The sequence below is a fragment of the Lissotriton helveticus genome, chromosome 1_1 (genome assembly GCF_964261635.1).
Source record: "Lissotriton helveticus chromosome 1_1, aLisHel1.1, whole genome shotgun sequence".
Lineage (NCBI taxonomy): Eukaryota > Metazoa > Chordata > Amphibia > Caudata > Salamandridae > Lissotriton > Lissotriton helveticus.
This window is the reverse complement of record NC_136057.1, coordinates 1,078,886,266-1,078,907,443: the sequence shown is the minus strand read 5'-3', so window position 1 is coordinate 1,078,907,443 and position 21,178 is coordinate 1,078,886,266. Positions and strand designations below refer to the sequence as shown.

The following is a 21,178-nucleotide window of genomic DNA, read 5'->3' as shown; positions in this document are numbered from 1 at the left end:
GCATGGGTTGGTATATAACAGTTTAATCCAATCTAAAAAGCTGTACGGGATCCCCATCCGCTCAAGAAGGGATAGGAGGTAGTCCCATTCAAGGGAATCGAACGCTTTAGTAGCGTCAAGGAACACGGCAGCAGCTTCGCACCGGGGATTAATGTCCTGGAGCACAGCTTGAAGGGTGCGTAAATTATGGGAGGTCGCCCTGTTGGGGACGAATCCCGCTTGGTCCGGTAAGACCAGGCGCTCCATCAGAAGGTTGAGGCGCGTCGCAAGCACTTTCGCTAATATTTTAACATCTGTATTTAGCAGCGAGAGAGGTCTGTAAGAGTCGCAGCTATCAGGCGGCTTGCCAGGCTTCAAGAGAGATGCTATGAGAGCTTCGCGCATGGAAGGTGGCAAGGTGCCGTTTTCAAGGGCAGTATAATAAACCTTATGCAAGATCGGGGCGATTAAATGGAGCTATGCTTTGTAGAAGTCAACGGGCAGACCGTCTGAACCGGGTGCTTTACCTGAGGTCATGGACATGATAGCGTCCTTGATTTCGTCCAATTCAAGAGTGTGGTGTAGAAATTTTTGCTGCGTGGGGCCTAACCAGGCAACTGCGGTGTCATTTAGATATTGGTGTAAGTCTATTGGTGTCGATCTATGGGATGTGTATAGAGTAGAATAGTGAAGTGTGAGAATACGGAGTAGTTCAGTGAGGTCCCTCTGTGGGGTGTGGTGTTCATCTAGCAGGGAGGTAACAAAGTTATTGTGCCTAGGGGGTTTAGCAGCCGATGCGAGCGCCCTGCCGGGCCTGTCCCTCTCGCCATAGATGCGCGCAGTGTGCTGTTTGCCAAGGAACTTGTTCTCCTTGTCTGCCGCTTCCGTATATTCGGACAGTTTTTCCCTGAGCAGGGCATCAGTAGCAGTATCACAGGGGTTGTTAGTCTTACTCCGTTCTAGGTCACGGAGTTCGGACTCAAGTTTATGTAAATCGCCCGTAGTGATTTAAGGATGCCTCCCCCCTTTGCGATGCACCAGCCCCGAACAGTGACTTTGAAGGCCTCCCAGACTGTAGTGAGATCTGAAACTGACCCAACATTACGCTCAAAGAATTCCTGAATGTCTTGTTCCATTTCGGCTCGGAAAGCAGGGTCTGTGAGGTGAGCGGGATTGAGGCGCCAGCTGAGGTAAGGGGAGACTTCAATGGGTATACACAGCGATATCAGGACAGGGGAATGGTCAGAGAAGGTCCTAACTAGGTGCAGGGCGCTGGTTAGCCAGGACGCGAGGCCGGCCGAGAGGAACACATAGTCCAGCCGGGCCCAAGTGGAGTGCACAGCAGAGTGATGGGTACCTTGCTTAAGGGCAGGGAGCAAGTATCTCCAGGCATCTACATAGTGGTGATCGGCAATGAGAGAGGCCAGTGTTCGCTGAGTATGGGAGAAGTGTGCTGCCTGGGGGTGAGACCTATCCTGAGTCGGTGCAATCGCAGTATTAAAGTCTCCCCCTATTATGACGTGGCCTATTCCCAGTGTCTGTATCCTGCCCCACATCGTGAGCAGAGGGGAAATATCATCAGTGTTGGGGCCGTAGTAGCATGCAAACAGTACGGTGTGTGAATACAATTGGCCCCAGATCATGCAATATCTGCCACAGGAATCCGCTTCCGTCCCGGCAGGTGTAAATCGCAGCCCTCGTCGAACAAGGATTGTGACCCCCCTAGCATAGTTAGAGTAGGAAGAGAAAACTTTGCAGGAGGCCCACCTGGCCGCAAACAAGGGAGAGCTATCTGGCAGAAGGTGGGTCTCCTGAAGCATTGCTACTGACACCCCTTGTCTGTCGAGATAGCCCAAGATTTGCCTCTTCTTCCTGGGGTTATTTAACCCGCGAATGTTCCATGACACCAGTCTAAGCTGTTGTGTTGGTTGCAGATTGTCCCCTTCACCCATTCAAAAACAGCACCAATTCATGACACGTTATACTGTAAATAAGTGCTTTAGCACAGTTGGCGATACAACATTGAACCTTCCCTCCCGGTGTCCTCCCATATAACCTCCCCATTGACCACAACACGATCGCATCAAGGACAGTGGTATTTGCATCAAGTTTCTTCCCACCCACGCCGGCAACCCCAACTCGCCGGGAATACAACACCCACCCAACAACCCAACCCCATAGTAACCCTAAAACTAGAAACAGTTTGACATCTGCCCCTACCCTTGAGGGGGTGTGCAGGGGCTCGCCCATTGGGGGGAATAGAGCCGGGGGGCACCAGACCCACCAACCACCTCCTTACTTGCACCCACAGACACCAGGAGTTCCGGGCGTCTATCGCGGGACGGAGGTGGGCGGCCAGGCATTCAGTACATCAATAGACCGGTAAATGTAGAGTCGTTAGAGTACCGTATCAGCCATGCGGAAAGAGTCGGGATGCATGCAGAGCGTGGCAAAAGAAGTTAATGCAATAAGAGCTAGTGTCACGCAGCTCCCAGTCAGTCCTGCTGCGACAGTGGCGAGGGGGATCTGGAGCGGCGGCCGTGAGGGCCTAGAGAATCGTCACCGTTCCGACCCTTCCCACGCTGTTTGAGGAAGTCCTCCACCTGCTGCGGATTTTGGAAGAAATGCGGATTTCCTTGGCACATTACTTTCAACTTGGCGGGGTACAACATGGCGTAGGGGAGCTCCAAGGACTGAAGTTTCTTTTTCACCACAGAAAATTTGCGCCTGGCGTCTTGAACGGAGGCAGTGAAGTCCGGGAAGAAGGAAAGAGACGTGTTGCAGTAGTTGACAGTGCCCAGTTCCCTCGATCGCCGCAGCACTGCATCCCGGTCTCTATAGTTCAGAAAGCGCGCTATGATAGGGCGCGGTGGAGCTCCATCGGGGGGGCGCGCCGCCAGGGATCTGTGGGCCCTCTCGACGATGAAGTGCGGAGAGAAGGATTCCCTGCCAAAGAGCTCTGTGAGAAGATTCTCCACAAACGTCTCCATTTTGCCAGTGTTGGTAGTCTCCGCAAGGCCCAAAATTCGAACATTGTTGCGACAGGACCGCGCTTCTAAGTCCTCGTTCTTGTCGGCAATGAGTTTGAGCAGCTTGTCCATCTGAGTGACCTGTTTATGGGAGGATGCGGCTCCGTCCTCCAAAGTAGAAATCCTACCCTCAGCCTCTTTGATGCGATCGTCGTGCTGGTCCAGCTTGGCCACCACGCTGTCCATGCGCAAGTTCATAGTGTCAATTTTGGCGTCAATCGTGGAGAGGCTTTGTTTCATGTCCAGCAGTAGAGTCTTCCAGTCCGCCTCTGGAGGGGCCGGCGTCATAGGGGTGCCTTCCAACTCCCGCGCTGCCCCGGCGGTCTTTTTGGATTCGAACGGGATCTTGGACTGGCGGGCATCGTTGCGCCCCATGTTGCGTCTGGGCGTCTGCGATGAAGGGGGGGGGGGAACGGGCGCCAGGTCGCAGCAGGGATATTGCAGATGTAATGCGGGAGGTTTCCCCGGCGGTGATATGAGGTCCAGCCGGCTAGGCTACTGGCAGATCAAGGGCCGACCCACCCCAAGATCGCGGCTTGTGCCGCGCTGCTGCGTACAAGTGGTCCCCAGGCAGTTGGCGGGACAGGCGAGTGGATGGCGCGGTCTCGGTGTCCCGCTGTAAGGGCAATGTCACAGGTGGCGGCCAGGTGGAGAGCAGGCACAGGCGGGCCCTCGAGGGGTCAAGGGAGCAGTTGCTCTGTAAAGCGCCAGAGAAGTGGAGGGGGCGCGCCGCCGCACCCCCAAAACAGGAGCGCCCAAGGAGGTGTCACCGGCGGTGATATGAGGTCCAGCCGGCTAGGCTACTGGCAAATCAAGGGCCGACCCACCCCAAGATCGCGGCTTGTGCCGCGCTGCTGCGTACAAGTGGTCCCCAGGCAGTAGGCGGGACAGGCGAGTGGATGGCGCGGTCTCAGTGTCCCGCTGTAAGGGCAATGTCACAGGTGGCGGCCAGGTGGAGAGCAGGCACAGGCGGGCCCTCGAGGGGTCAAGGGAGCAGTTGCTCTGTAAAGCGCCAGAGAAGTGGAGGGAGCGCCGCCGTGGTAGGGGGCGCGCCGCCGCACCCCCAAAACAGGAGCCCCCGCTGTGCAAATGGCAGCGACGGCAGCGATCGCCCACCTGGTGTCCTCTGTCCCGCCGCAGCTGAGCTTGAGTGGCCGCCGAGTAAGTCTCCCAAAATGGCGGCTGGCGGGAGGGTCTCGGGGACCGTTATCCAGGCAGTGCGGCAACCCTGTGCAGAGGGGACCCGGGCAAGGGGGCGGTGACACACCGCAGACAGCGCTCACCTTCCCACAGCAGCACGGAGTCTCGAAGCTGTCCCTGGTCGCACGGTGGTGGGGCCCCTCGGCGATCTAGGTTCCGTCGCCCGCGACGGGAAAGGCCTCCAAGCACCGGCCTTTTCCCGGCTGGGCAAGGCGGCGGGCAGTAGCCGCGGAAACAGCAACAGGGCCGCTCAGGGTTCCGTGGTCTCCAGCCCCACGTTAGAAGGGGCCGTCCCGGCAAGGAAGGTACCGCCGTGTGCAGCTCGGCAGCGCGGTGATAGGCAGACGGTATTCGGGACTATGTGCTCGGTCAGGATCACTGTAGGATTGTGGAGAATGCCCGGACAAGCGGGAGCCTCACACCAGTGTGGCCATCTTGGTCTGGCGCCACCTAGCGCCCCCTCAGGCCATCAAACTTACTGATCTCTTCCTCACAATCCTTTGGAAGACAATGTAATGTGGTAAAAGATCAATCCAGCTTAAATAAAGACTAGAGCCAGTTGTTGACAGAATTCATTATCTCAACAGTGAATTGAATGAAAGATCAGTCTTTATATTATTCACCCAGTTCCTCCTCAACTTCCTTAAACTCCTTAAACTTTTGTTCATGGAATGTTAGAGACCTACTGAACATCATTCAAAATCAAGAACTGTTCTCCTATTGGAAATAATGTCATATTCTTCTTCTTCAGAAGCTATGGAGAGTTCTCTCCCATTAATAGATTACATTTAATTTAATGACTATGCAATCAAAGGAAAATAAAAGGTCAGCCAAAGGGTAAGTTGACAATAAAGGTTTCTTCTGATTTACAGTTAAAAATGATTCTGTTAGGCAGGTGTGCCCCCTGTCCCCCCTCCTTTTTACGCTCACAATTGAGGTGCTCGCGAGTGCAATCCGGCAAAACGCGGACATTAGAGGTTTCCAAATAGGGTCAACGGATACCGCTGAAGAAAAAAATTCCCACTATGCGGATGACGTCCTTTTATACATAACGCAACCAGAAACTACGGTACCGGCACTATTCTCAGAGCTGGAAAGGTACGGAGCCCACGCATGGTACCGGATAAACTGGCATAAGTCCGTCTTATATGATCCTAAGGAGCAAGAGCACTGGATGGGCCTCCCGGAGAGGCTACAGGCGACTGGAGAGGGATTTACTTATCTTGGTGTGTTTGTGACGCTCGATAGCGGCCGCTCATACGACAAGAACATAAGACGGATAGTACATAATTTTATTGAGGATGCGAACAGATGGCGCCTGCTCCCCCTCACGATCCTGGGCCGTGCGGCCATGTTTAAAATTATGACGCTGCCCAAACTCCTATAAGCCTTTCAGAATGAGTACTACCCCCTCCCCCGTAGGGTGTTCACGAAAATCAGCGCGGAACTACGAACCTTTCTCTGGTTGGGTAAACACCCGCGGGGTAGCACTGACGACTCTACAGCGGCACCAGTACAGTGGAGGGATCTCACTCCCCAGTGTTGAGGCCTACTATTGGGCGGAACACCTGGTGCCCGTCAATGATTGGCTCCATGCCCCGGCCCTGCACCCCTCATATGCTCTGGAGAGGCACACAATGGCTAATCGCCCATATAACTACTATCTCTATGGGGGCAAAGGGAGGGGGAGACTGCTGCCGGCTACTAGGCTTGCCTTGACGGTTTGGAACCGGGCGACCAAGACCATAGGCTGGAAAAAAAGGCCCACTAGACAGACGCCGATATGGCAATGTGCTTGGCTGTAGGATCTGAATAAATTGAAAGGGTTCCAGAGATGGGACCACATAGGGTTCTCGACACAAGGCGATGTGACTGCAAAAGGGGAACTAAAATCTTTTCAAGCATTAAGGGAGGAATTTGGCCTGCACCGTTCCCAATACTTTAAATATGCGCAACTGAGGCATGCCTGGCGGCCGGAAGGGATCCCAGTGGGCACACTCCCTGAATATGCACCTTTAGAGGGCCGCCTCCTACAGGAACAAATTCCAGAACGGGCGGTGTCGCTCACATATAGGACACTTATGAATAACATGCCTGAGGACCTGGGTACACGTAGAAGCAGATGGGAAGGGGATGTGGGAGAAATGGATACAGTAGACTGGGACACAGTTTTAATGCATCCCAGGGAGGTAGCTATTAAATCCCGGTTGAGGCTCATCCAATTTAACATCCTTCATAGGACCTATTTTGATAGGGTGCGCTTACATAAAATGGGAAGAGCTTGAGACCGGTCCTGCATGAGATGTGGCCAAGAGGAGGGGAATTTTTACCATATACTTTGGTCATGCCCGATAATCCAAGCCTCCTGGACGGAGGTCCTCAGTGAATTGGGGGAGGTGCTAGAGACTCCCCTGCCCCTAGACCCTAAACTGGTCCTGTTGGGTATGACCAACGATGTGGATCTCGCACGCCCGCTTTTGATTTTCCTGGTCCTGGCCTTGGTGGTGGCCAAGAGAGATGTGGCGAAGAAGTGGGGGCTAGCCGCGCCACCGCAGCTGGAAGAAAGGCGGAGAGGTCTAGATATATACATGGCAGCCGAAAGGGTCACGTACAAGGTTAGGGGGTGCCCTAAGAAATTTGGCAGAGTCTGGAGTAAGTGGCGGAACTATCATGGACTTGATGGGGGTCTATGAAAGGGGATATGGAGAGACGATGTGACAATGGGCATAGGTACTCCGGACGGTAACCTACTATGGCGATACAGGCTTGGGCTCGAGACTGTTCTGGAGCAAGATACTTGCTTTGAATGAGACTATATTGTTAGGTCTCGCCTATTAATCCCGCAAGGGATTATAGACGAGAGTATAGAGGGCAACCAAGGTCTGAAACCATCGCGTATTGCGGACAGTTTGTGTGGCGCACTCTTGCGGAAAGCGCGTCTACATCAAAGCCATCAGCCTCCCTCCCACAGGCATCTGATGCTTCCCCAGCGTGCTCGCCCTCACTTCTCCTCCCCCCTAATTACATCCCACTTTCACTTTCACGGCTGCGAGGCCGTGAGCTTCACTTCAAAGGGGCTGCCAATGCTTGTTCTCCTCTCCGCTTCTCCTTACTTTCACCCTTCCCCCCCACCCGGCCTCTCCAGCACTTAACGGCTGCTCTCTGTACCCACGTCCTTCCATCTCTTAATCTTCCCACTCCCTCTGCTCCCGGTTCTGACACATGTACATTATATCCTCGCAAGAAATAATGCCCGACAAGTTCCCGCAGCGCAGCATATGACAAAAAAAACAACACCGCCGCAGCTGCAGTGAATAATTCACGTATTTCCGGCTATTTGAGCGTCCACAATACTGTAAGCAGAACAAGAACATCTGGGGCCGCCGCCATTCTATCAATAATCTCCAAATAAATTCTCCACGGACCACCCTCCGGCGTTGTTCACAAAGTAACTGCTCTTATTTCACACTCTCCAGTATCACCCGCTTTCACTTTCACGGCCGCGAGGCCGTGAGCTTCACTTCAAAGGAGCCGCCAATGCTTGTTTGTGCCTTTCTGCCCTCTGTTAAGACTCAGTTTTTGTGCCTTTCTGCCCAATGCAGTACATTACCGCACATCACTGCATTTCTTTTAATCATAGCAGCTTCTCTTTATGACCCCTTTTCTGGGAATCGCCTGCCATTTCACTTCTGTTATCAGTTTAAAGGTGGTATCACCATGCAGTCAGCAGGCTACTGCAGACCGACATGTACTACACCTTACACTCTACCTGCACATCATAGTGCATTTCATAATCCCTGTACCTTACGCACTTCTTACATCTGCATGTGCTACCCTGTACAATCTCAGCCTTTCTCACCTGAGTGCCTTTGACAATCCCGGTGTCACACACACTGCTTACATCGTTACATGATGACACGCATTCCTCTCCCTGATCAACAGGATAACTCGACTGAAGATGGAAGCTTGATGCCTGGTAGGCGCTACAAGGATGAATGTTAGTATTTCTGTATCTCTCTGTACCTCTGTGTTTGTGTTTTGAGTCTGTCTGCTTGTATGGAGGGGTGTCTCTTTGAAGCTTAAGTGTGTGTTAGGTGTACAACACCTTAGTTGTTCCTTATAACGTAATATATTGTGAAGTAGTTACGTGGCTTTGTGTGTGTGCGCATCATTTCGCCATCGTGCTTATAGTGCCTCAAGCGGTCACTAAGAAAGGGATGCCAGTCAGATACTCACTGCTCAATATGCATCCCTTTCTCCACTCTACAGTACTGGTCTCTCCCAGGTCACGGTTCGCGTCCCTACTAAGGTCCATCTCCCACACTCTCATTGCAAGTCCCAGGGTTCAGTGGGAGGTGTAACAAAGCCAGAGGGATATGAGCACTTCTTTGCCCTTTCTGGCAGACAAAGCTGAATGTTGTCAAGTCACACAGCAGAGAATGGAATACCAGGGCTGGGTGCCCTAACCCGCCTTCCCCAGAGCCTCCAAAGTACTTGCTGCCACTTGAAGCAGGTTTGCAAGAGAGCACACGCATAAAAGACGACACTGAGCGACAACTGAGCATGTGCACAGGCCACACACACTCGTCACACACACACACACCTTCTGCCCACACTCGGTGCGAATGCTTCTTACACACTAACCTGTGGATACGATTATACTGCCCGGTCAGACAACACAGATCCACTGTACATGCAGTGTACTGAGTCTAGGGTGTTTCTGTTATCAGATTAAAGTTGGTATCACCATACATTCAGCAGGCCACTGCACCATCCGTGCAGCGGGGGTCCTGGAGAGAAGCCAGTCTCTGGGAAACCTCTGAGCAAATGGGTTTTCCCAACAAAAAAGTTGCACTGGAGTGGATGCTGCGTGTGTGCTGATAAAGGAGCACTCTAGTCAGTCCCTGCTTGTGCCCTGGGGGCACTGTAAAGTGCACGCTCCATCGGAGCGAAAAAATGCAGAAGACACACTACAATCGGTCTCCACAGGCTGAGGGAACTGCTGTATGGTGCCATGCTGAACAAACAAAAGGCGCAATGGTGAAATATGAAAGTGGCCACCTGACAAGATTTAAAGACCTGTTTTCACTCGCGCTGGAAATGAAAAGGCAGGGTGAACAGCTGTGTGTAAGGACTGTGTGTGCGTCACTGCTCGTTCTTGCGGCACTACTCCAGGGTGCTGCAAGAACACTCATCCCCTCTGTTAGACTCGTTTTTTGTGCCTTTCTGTCCTGTTACTCGGTTTTTGTGCCTTTCTGCCCTCTGCATCACCCCAGCATCACTCAGCGCTACCCCAGCATCACTCAGCACCACCACAGCATCACTCAGCACCACTCAGCACCACTCAGCGCACCACCCCAGCATCACTCAGCACCACCGCAGCACCACCGCTGCACCACTCAGCACCCCCACAGCATCACTCAGCACCACCACAGCGCCACCACAGCACCACTCAGCGCCACCACAGCACCACTCAGCGCCACCACAGCACCACTCAGCGCCACCACAGCACCACTCAGCGCCACCACAGCACCACTCAGCGCCACCACAGCACCACTCAGCGCCACCACTGCATCACTCAGCGCCACCACTGCATCACTCAGCGCCACCACTGCATCACTCAGCGCCACCACTGCATCACTCAGCGCCACCACTGCATCACTCAGCGCCACCACTGCATCACTCAGCGCCACCACTGCATCACTCAGCGCCACCACTGCATCACTCAGCGCCACCACTGCATCACTCAGCGCCACCACTGCATCACTCAGCGCCACCACTGCATCACTCAGCGCCACCACTGCATCACTCAGCGCCACCACTGCATCACTCAGCGCCACCACTGCATCACTCAGCGCCACCACTGCATCACTCAGCGCCACCACTGCATCACTCAGCGTCACCACAGCATCACTCAACGCCACCACAGCATCACTCAGCACCACCACAGCATCACTCAGCACAACCACATTATCACTCAGCACCACCAAAGCACCACTCAGCACCACTCAGCGCACCACCCCAGCATCACTCAGCACCACCACAGCACCACTCAGCATCACCGCAGCACCACCGCTGCACCACTCAGCACCATCACAGCATCACTCAGCGCCACCCCAGCATCAATCTGCGCAACCCTTCAACAACAACTGGTTCAAATATTTTCTCTCAATGTTTCAAGCTTTATTACAAATGTCACAAAAAAAGTTTATATTTCACTTCTGTTCTTGGATTTTCGTCACAATAAAATACACTGAACATAATCTTCACAAAAGTTATTAACAAAAGTTTAAGCTATTGCCATTATAAATTACAATAACTTTTATTTAAGTATTAATTATTTAACAAAATGAAAAGCCATTGTTATTTGTAATATCAATACATCTAAGTCACGTAAATACAACACATATTGCATTACAAATGCTATAGGTGTCACATTTGCGAAAGTTAAAACTATTGGCATTGTAAATGACAAAGCTATTAATTTTGCTATTTTCAAAAGCAACACAAATACAAAATTTGTCATTTACAATACCAGTAGCTCAAACTTTCTTAATGCTAGACCTATTGCATTGCAAATGCTTGTTTTTATTGGTGATGCTCGGTGGGTAGGGGGCTGGGGGGAAAGGTGTGATGATCAATGATGACATGATTGTAATGTTACTTAATAAAATGCAAATAAAAATGTTTAAAAATAAAATAAAAATGATTGTTATCAATAAACGAGTACTGGCCCTAGATGTGTACAATCCTCTTCAATCATAGTTAACATCTATATAAACCCTTTGTTAAAGGAGAAGCACAAAACAGTAGACCCATTACATTCCTTGAGCACAGATTTAAGACAATAATACAACAATGCTTCCATCCTTTTAATAGAGAGATTTTAACCCCTTGCATGCTGATGACGGCCCCCATCCGTCATGCACTACGGCGCTCGTGTGCGGATGACGGCTGGGGGCCGTCATGAACCCGCCCACTCTCGATTCTGCCGCACAGGCGCAGAATCGCGGCAGCATGCAAGGGGTTGATGCAAAGGTATTTTCTCCATTATAAAAAAGAACAAAACTCCCTAAAAGATTCTCTGTTGAATATTGCCTACGAGGGCGTACTCCTACTCAAGAGTCATAACGTATTAGGAGAGAACATCTTGACCTCGTGTAACTTGGCGGTCTCAATAGTCCTAAACCGAAGATTTATAGGGGACCAACCTCCAGCCTTCACAGACATTTCCACAAACATCAATATCATAATAGATTATACTGCTACATGTCTCCCATTGTTTCAGTACACTATACATTATAGAATTGATCAGCGTTTAGAAAGTGATAATTTTCCCTAGATAAAAACGTACCACTCCGACCACTTCTCATTCAAAAGCAAATACTGAATTAGCCTTATCACATTGGGAGAATCGAAATAAATTAAAATGGAAATTAAAACATAATAGATTAGTCACATGACATTGAGGCACGCTCTGCACTCTTATTTGAACACTGGCACAAATAAGAGGATAACCTTCCACAAGAGTGAGAATAAGTTGTTTAAAAACCTCTTACACATTTTCCTGACTCCTACTCCAACATGGCACATTTTTTGTTCCATCTAGTTACAGAGGAAACTGGAGTACCCAGGTCCTCAGAATACAAATAGAAAGAGGTACACTGGGAACTAAGAACCCAGAAGAAGAATCTGCAGGAGTTACTACAAGTACAAAAGGTATGAGCTGCAAAGAAACAACATCATGACCAATTCTGAGAATTTTGGAGAAGAGTGACCCAACTTGACATGGTAAGTATCACAGCAAACAATGTCAACATCATTGAAGTTATGTGGATTCATTAACTATATATGCAATGCTGTGCAAATAACTCCATGGCTTAGCATTGCATCAGGTGGAAAAAATTAATATTTATCATCAAGGATTACATTCCTCGGGGTACGCCCCCCCTCACCACAAAATAACTACAGCATCAACAGAGTCTTATGACATAATTTGAATGGCTTACAATGATGGATAGGTACAACATTTTTTTTCAAAAACCCGCACACATGGTGTGCCTAGCTGCAATAGGCTTCCTCTAGTCCTATTTAAATCAAACACAGAATTCTGGTTGAGAAAATGAACATCCCCGTATAATTAAATCTGACAAAGGAGGGTAGTACCATACCACGGGAAGGAAGCAATTATCTATCCAATCTTCAAGTGGGGAGGGTGCGACAAATCCAACCCTGCCAACTATTGCTTAATCGCCCTGTTACGAAACAAAGCAAAAACACTTTGCAGGACTCCTTCACAACATCTATTACTGGGCAACAGATCAGCACTTCCGGCAAGGTATGGGAACAACACCTTTGCAGCCCATTTGCTATTATACAATTTCTCTGAAGAATTTAGAAAACAATATCTTGGTACATGCTACTCAAAACTTTGAAAAAATAAATCCATGACACAGAATTGATGGTCTCCCAACATTAGACTTTATTCCAAAATAGCCTAAGCAAAGGACTAGCAACAATTGTAGATTGTGCAATCAAGGCGTGGAGAACAATATTCACATTGTCTGCATTTGTCCAGCGCTAATAAATGAGATAAGAGCATGTGGATCTATGAAATTTCCAATACTGGCGTTAAAGAGGCCTGCTGGGACAGCCGTTCAACCTAATGGGTATTTGTTCTTGCAGACAAGTTGTGATTGAATGTTTGAAAGCGAGTAACGCTAGCTTGAAATTTGCTTAGGAAACTTGAAGGTTCAATTTAATGGCTTTTACTGGCCAATGACTAATTAGATTGGCCCTAAAAACAGTAGACTAACATCCTGTAATATGCTGTTGTAACATACTCCATAAAGCGCATCAAAGACAATTATACAATGAGATTTGTGCACAGTCTCTTCTGGAGTACTTATAAGTACTTAGTGCCAGGTTGCTTCACAAATGCACCCAGATACTGCTTGATGGACACTTTAATGGACTAGAAAGGGATAACAGGCAAAAGAAACACTTTTAAATATAAGGGACAAGGAAGAGACACCAGCCTTCTTAACTTTCCAGTACATTCAGTCCCTAGTCTACTGGATTGCTAATAATTTGATCCATTTAACAACTCTGGGGAAGTCATTAGAACAAAGGAACTGTAGAAACAACTAGGAGTTACAGCCAGAACGCATGTAAGGTGATAGCAGTTTAATAAGTTGCTGCTTTCAGTAATCACCAGTTAAAGATGCCAGTACTTGAAAAGGGATGCAAAAGGAATTGTAGAAAAAAATGCTGCAACAGCCAATCATCGTAAATGTTCGAAATTTGCAGATTACAGAAACGAATGAGAAGGGACCAATGTTTTTCTGCCCAGCATATGAATCACTGTATGTAACTATTCGGGGAAGTTACTCCCAGGGTGAACGGATGGTAAACAAATTTACGTATTAGAGCAGTGGTTCTTAACCTTTTGACTTCTAAGGATCCCCACTTATTCATTACTGGAACTCCCACTGCATCATTACCAGTAGCCCTGGCCCCCAATGAGTCATTACTGGAAGCCGCAGACCTTAGTCTAAGCATTTTTGATGATTTGAATCACAAAACAATACATTACAAATACAGGAAAAAGCTCTCATCAAACAAATACACAAATTATTAAATATTCACAAACAAATATAAAATAGAAATAAACATCTTAATGTCAATGGGAAGATTGGTACTCCTCTAAATTCAATTGTGGCGCTCATCGTCCATACTACTGATTGATTTTTGGCAGCAGTGCAAATGCATCAATCTGACTATGCCAACTTAATTTTTTGCCTTCAGTTTCAAATTTCTTCATATTTACTGAACATTTAAAAATCTTCAATTTTACAGTTTACTTCTTTATTTATAAACACGTTATTAATCGGTTTAACATTATTTAATTGTCTAAGCAGTTGCGGACCCCCTGAGTAGGTTTCGCTGACCCTCATGGGTTCCAGGATCACAGGCTAAGAACCACTGAGCAAGAGTATGAACCACAGTGTGTGTCCAGGCATTTCTTGGTAATGAGCAATGGCAGTTCGGCTAACGTAAATTCATATATGGTGCCTAAACTTAAATATTTTGATACGTTTTTATATGGAAAACGCCAGGGCGCTAGAATGCCTTCAGTTCTCACTGGCACTTATCATTACTGTCATTCAGGAAGAAGATTACCATCAAGTAATCTGAACGTTGTTAAGCAAGCAATGGTTGTTCACTGAAAGGAAATCTGAAGATGGGAATAAGAAAAGAGAGGAAATGAAGCTTGCATGGTTTATTCTGGAGCCCTGCATTATTATTCAACTGTTTTACGGTGTTGGGAATTCGATGTCAGATGGTCTTCCCATACTTCATTAGTTCCGATAAAACAAAGCTTCACTAACTCACAGAAATATGCAAATGAAGTATTAAATCACATTAACTAATTGCAATCCTAATGTAAGGTTCTTAAAGTGTATTAAAATAGTGACACAATGAAACAAGAGCTGCTACTAGTGTAAAGACACCACTTAAGAAAATATCACATAATCAAACTACTGAGACAATGATGGACTTAAATGTTATACATTTTCTACATGTTAATATACTAATCAATTCAAATTGGATTCTGTGCACATCTTTTCCTAAATCAGTATTAAAGGTTTTGTCAAGTATTTTTCTGCCAATCTGCACATTTTAACGACAAACAATTCAGACCAGGAAACATACTCTAAATAAGACTAAACTAGGACTTAATACTCACGTTCAGGAACTGATACCTTGTAATCTGTTTAAGCATTTATTTTTTTAAAGCACAAATGAGGAAAGATTGTTCTTAAAATTGCATACCATTTCCTTTTACTGTGAAGTCTTCATTTACTTTAGAAGTTGCAGTATCTACAAGAAGAAAATAGAGGCAATTACCTAGGACAAGCTTTAAAGGATGGAATGTATTTCAAAGCTATGCACACTACTCATTTTTGAAATGTCAATACAAAGACGCAATATTCATGTCAAATTAAAAAACATAATTTTTTTTAATGACCCAAGTTTGAAAAATCTTGCAAAAAGTTAGGTACTACTTGTGAGAAATTAGGTTGTTAGTTGGGGGAAGGGGGGGGGGGGGGGGGGGGACGACCTTCCCAAGCAACAACCACAATTCTTGTCACGGTGGACCACTAACATTCACTAAATGAACTGTCCTTAACCCTCTGGCAGCTTGGCACAAAAGCAGTCAGGCTTTATGTAGAGGCAAAGTGTAAAATATATGTGCAGAAGTCAAACAATAATAAAGAGAAAATACCACACAAGATAAATCCCACACCAGGTTAGAGCAATAGACTAAAACATAATAATAAAAAAATGAAACCAAAATGCAATCAATAGAACCGGAGACATTGCATTTGAAAGATTTAGGAGGCAAAAGCAACTAGAAGCAAATAGCGCTAACTATGGTTATCTGGTTGCGCTGGACTGGGACTAAGTCACAAGTTCAGGATGACCGCAATGGAGTGCTGTGGAGAGGACCAGTCTAACAGGAGCGGTTGTGCGTGGTCCTGTGCCGCACTGCATCGGGTTGATGAAGCCACTGGGGCAGTATTGCTGAGACTAGTGCTGAGATGCGTTGCACTGGGTCTGTGCTGGTGAGGCCAACTGCCAACTACAATAGGCAGAACCTTTGTTGGACGCAGGGAGGCCGTTTTTTAACACAAAGGTCTATCAAGAACCTATAACCTGCACAATTATTGCATTATGTTTCAAGTCCAGACTGTTGGATCTAGAAAAAACCCGATGAGGGGGTCCTAGGCTCAGTCGGTATCCAGTTGCGACTTACAAGCACACCACATTGAAGGTTTCTTGTAAATTTTAAATTAGCTCTTTTATCATATTATACGGTGGCTCCAACAAAGGTCTCCAGATTTTGATTTATTTACTCACTGGCATTAAGTTTGAGTGATATCTGAATGAAATTCTATCCACATTTCAACCTGTCTACATTTGGTGTAAAGTTAAACTGAGCGTAGACGCAACACAACAACTAAGTAAGAAAACTGTCCTGAAGAAGGTGAACATCTTTGTCAAATCACCGAAACGCAGCGTCGACCTTGTTTTCTGAAGTGTAACCATGAAATGTTGATTTTGTTTTTTTAATATTGTAATTATGGAATGCTTTTTAATGTATGAAAATGTTTTTTAAATCGTGTTTTAATAAATTGAAGATTTGTATTTTATACTTTGTTTTTTTTATCATTTAGTGTTTGCTGACGAATTGATTCTCTTGCCATACATCACCTGATAATGTTAATGTAATTCTTAGTACACACACACACACACACTGGTGCATACAATTTGGGACGTTTCTGTTTTGCCAAACTGTATTTACCCTGTCCCTATTTTTTTAATAGTAGGGTTCCTCCCTCCTTTGTTAATACTCAACTGCCAACTACACCTAGTCATTTGACCCAGAATACAGGCACCAAATGATTAGAACAAGAAAATGCCAACTTTCTAAAAGTGGCATTTTAAGAATTGTGACTTCAAATCTGATTTTACCATTAAAGAGGATTTTAAATTACAATTCTTTAAAGACCAACATTACATTTTTACTTGTTCCCACCCAAACGTTATGACTTATTAAATGCAATAAGGTAACCCAAATGTTACCCTAGGAGAGTGGTATGCCTTGCAGTAGAGAAAAACTAATTTGAGAGTGTTTCACTACCAGGACATGTACATTTTTAAAGTACAAGCCCAACGTTTTAAGTATACTGCACCCTGCCCTTAAGGTTGTTTAAGGCTGCTGCCTACCCTAGGGGTGACATATGTATTAAAAAGCAACTTTGAGGACTGACAAAAGGGTTATTTTGACAGGACGAAATGGCAGTTTATAACTGCACACAGGCTGCAGTGACAGTCTGAGACATGTTTAAGTGGGCTACTTACGTGGGTGGCACAATCAGCGCTGCAGGCCCACTAGTAGCACTAAAATGACAGGCCCTGGGCACATGTAATACCACTTTACTAGGGACTTACAGGGAAGTTAAAAATGACAATTGGGTGGAAGCTAATCCTACCATGTTTAGAGCAGTGAGCTCAAGCACTTTAGTACAGGTTAGAAATGGTGATGTGTGCAGAGTCCAACAAAAATGAGCCCAGCAAAACAGAAAAAAAGGCAAAATGTTTGGGGTAGCCACACCAAGGATGTCAGATCTAGCAGTTCCAATAACATTTTCATGGATATATTGTGAGTTTTTTTTCTATCTTACTGGATGAAAAACTAGTTTTACACCTACAATATACAAGGAAAAATTAATCAGAAACTCAGATGGGCAAAATTGGGAGCATTAGCAACAAAAAGGTATTACAAAATACAGCAACAGCCCAACATTTACCCCACTTATATTACAGGTCGACTTGTATTCCCTTTTATTCAGATGGCTGCTCACATTAAGGGCCCCATCAGGATGGCGGGCGGATCGCTCCCGCCGGGCCGGCGGTAGTCACCCCCCCCCCCACCCATATTACAATGCCTGGGGGGTCCGCGGCGGATGGAAAGACCGTCCGCCGCTCGAACGGGTGGTACCCCACTGCAGTCCCATGCACAACATAGCAGGCCCTGCGCGGTGCCTGCCATGTTGTGCATGGAAGTGCACGACATGCCTTCCTGGCATTGTGGCGGGCGGTGTGCACCGCCCGCCGCAATGTCAGGAATGTAGGATGCACCCACCAGTGTGGCGGACGCATCCTAATGTCTGCAACGGGACCCCCGCACCTATGGCGGGCGGTCCCATTCCACGGGAGGATGGCAGGCAAAGTCCGCCCGCCATCCTAATGACCCCCTAAGTGTCCACCTTCAAATGTTTCCTGAGAACGTAAAATTGATTATATTTCACTGCTCACTTCCCCCTCCCCCATTTTTATTTGATGGCTTAAGGTTTTATTTTTTTGAACAGAGAAACCATGATTATCCCAACATTAGTTTCATTATGTTAAAATATTGTAGAAGAGGAAGCCATGGTTCTGAAACTCCTGCCTGGGGGCCGGTATACTCAGTTACTGCATTTACAAAGGGACTGGAACTTGCACCACATTTTTACATATTTTGAGGGCTATGATTGAACATTTGTGTTTAGATTTGTTAAAAAGTAAGGAGGCCAGAATCCACCAACTGAAATGAGGAAGGCACTTATGGATCTGGGTGATGGTTGTGTGCCCAGTCCGGGAATAAAAGAGCTGTAATATGGCTGGTCTTCTTTTTGTCAGCACCCAGATGAACAGAGGTAGATGAGCCAAAGATCTACATAATTTGCAGAAAGTAGATGCTGGACTCGGTGCAGGTTCACATGCTGTGCAACCACTGTTAAGGGGACTAGATTTACCATCGCCTTTTAGAAACCCCTATCTTTTGCTGCTTTTAAATAAGCACAGGCATTTATAGAAAGTAAGTTTGTGGTGTCAGTCCATGCTATATGTATATCCAAGCCAGAGATTAAGTAAATCAGGGGGAGAGAATGGGGTCCTAAATGTAGTTATTGTGGACACCTCAATCATTCAGCAGTTGTTTACGCCTACACCATGGTCTGTGCCCGAAGACAGACAACAGTAGGTGAATGTGATGGGTCAAGATAAACAAGATGCAGAGCTACCTCTCACCCCAAGACAGCCATGAGACTGCCACATTAAAATGTGTAACAAGGTATCCTGAACATCTATAGCACAGATATAGGGCATCTTTTAGGCCGTAGAGTCTCCCACCTTTATAGGAGTCTTCTTATAATCGGTCTCTACGACCGTGTAGCCGTCGTCTTCTCCGGCGACGTTGTCCTCTTCGTCTGATGAGAGCCCCAGGGCTCGAAGGGATGGTGTCTGGCACTTGTCCTGCATGTTGGCGTTGGCTATCTTCTGCCTCGCTCTCACTCGAAGAGTTTTCGGCGTGAAGACGGAGCAGGCGTTGCAGTCCCTGCTCTCGTGGTCAACCGGTAGGCAGAGGTTGCAAACCGGGTGCTCGTCCTTCTGCGCGTACTTGTGGTGGCAGTTACAGCAGAATTTGAATGGTGTTTTGTCCATCTCTTGCGTTCAGGGGGCCCCCTGAGCGCGTATTCTCCGATGGACGTCGAAGTTATTGAAGTTCTCTTATTCCTTCGTCGTCCCCTTCGATGGTGTGGTCTCTTGTCATCTTTCCAATCCTTTCTCGTCCACAAAATTGCTTTTGGCTTCTTCTTTCTCCAAAAATGTCTGGAGCCCCTTCAGGAACGATCCAGACCCAACCGCGGAAAAAAGAATCTGAAGATGGCGCCCAAGGGTGGGAGCTTCCGCAGGAAGCGTGCCAACGTCACAGGAAGTACACCAAAAGGTGGGACGTCGACGCCCACCTGGGCTACGAAAAAAAAAAAAAAAAAGAAGACTACAATTCCGGACCTAACCACCAGACCGCGGAATAATGCACAGCATAGTGAATCCAGAAATATTCACGCTGCAAAACCTTGGAATAAACCTTCGATAATACCAGAGTAACCCCAGGAAAGCCCGGAGGTCCTTTTTGGTTTGTGGCAAAGGTATTTCAGAGATGACTTTCAATTTAGTTGTTTGTGGTCTTATAACCCACTTCACCTAACAGATATCCAAGATAGGAAACGGTTTGAGCTGCGAGATGACTCTTTGCAGGGTTAATTTTCAAACCGTATTGCCCTAGGGTCGTTATGACTTGAAACAAATGTAACATGTGTTGTTCCCATGAGTCACTATAGATAATTATGTTATCAATATATGCTCCTGCATATCTCATGTGGTTGTAGTATTACATTCATGGCCCTCCAAAACGTAGCTGGAGAACCATGTAACCCATGGGTAATACTTTAAATTGGTACAATCCATCAGGAGTAGAGAAAGCTGTTTTTTCCCTATCTTGTTTTCATAGAGGTATCTGCCAGTATCCTTTACATAAGTCTAATGTACTGATGTATTTAGCCTATTCTTTCGACCATTTCATCCACCCGGGGAAGGGGATGAGTATCGAACTCAGAAATCTTGTTGACCTCTCTAAAGTCAATACAAAAACGTACCGAGCCATCCGGCTTCGGCACGAGGACAATAGGTGAGTTCCACTCACTCACAGAGGGCTCAATAACGTCCATTTGTAGCATCTTTTGTATCTCTTCTTTAATGGTTTGACGCCAGGCTTCCGGGATGTGGTAGGGTCTAAGGCGTACTCGCTTACCGGGAGGGTTTTTTATAGCATGCTCCAGAAGAGTGGTTCTACCCGGGGATGAAGAAAATGTATGTTGGATTGGTTCTAGTGTTTTTACCAATCCATTCCAGAGTTCAGGGGGAAGACCCGCGTCTATACATTGATAGAACAAGGGAGTTGAGGCTGTTGCGTTCACGTTTACAGGTACTGGACCCTCCCATTTCTTTAACAAGTTCACATGGTAGATTTGTGAAATATGCCTAACTGGGTCTATTTCAACCCGGTAGGTCACAGGAGTGACCTTCTCCACAACAGTATAGGGTCCCTGCCATTGTCCCAATATTTTTTGATCGGAGGATGCCATCATTAGCAACACTGAATCCCCTATGTCAAAAGATCTCATCTTCACCCTTTTATGATATTGTTCTTTCTGTGCTATTTGTGCTTCTTCCAAATTGTTTCTTACGATTGTTCGGATCTGTCCTAAGTGGGTAAGTAGATTAGAAACATACTCTGTTAATGGTTTGGTATTATTGGGCTCTGTTTCCCATTTCTCTTGGGCCATTTCTAGAAAAATACGTGGTGTATGCCCATACAGCAGTTCAAAGGGGGAGTATCCCCCTTTGCTCCTTGCACCTAATGGCGAACAAAGCGAGAGGTAGCATGTCTTCCCATTTTCTAGATTCTAGGGCCAGGAGTTTTTTAAGGGTGTACTTAACAGTTGCATTGTATCTTTCGACTAACCCATCCGTTTGAGGATGATAGGCAGCCGTCCTAATTTGTTTTACCCCTAACA

General features: G+C 47.0%; 1 protein-coding gene across 3 annotated transcripts in view; it reads right to left on the bottom strand.

Annotated features, from left to right (window-relative positions):
- The window catches only part of NEDD1 (NEDD1 gamma-tubulin ring complex targeting factor), a 383,820-nt gene that overhangs the window by 167,265 nt on the left and 195,377 nt on the right, over positions 1-21,178 (bottom strand). For all 3 annotated transcript variants that reach the window (XM_078677984.1, XM_078677985.1, XM_078677986.1), the window contains exon 10: positions 15,045-15,092. In XM_078677984.1, coding sequence (XP_078534110.1) covers positions 15,045-15,092 — 48 coding nt within the window. The remainder of the gene's footprint in view (positions 1-15,044; positions 15,093-21,178) is intronic.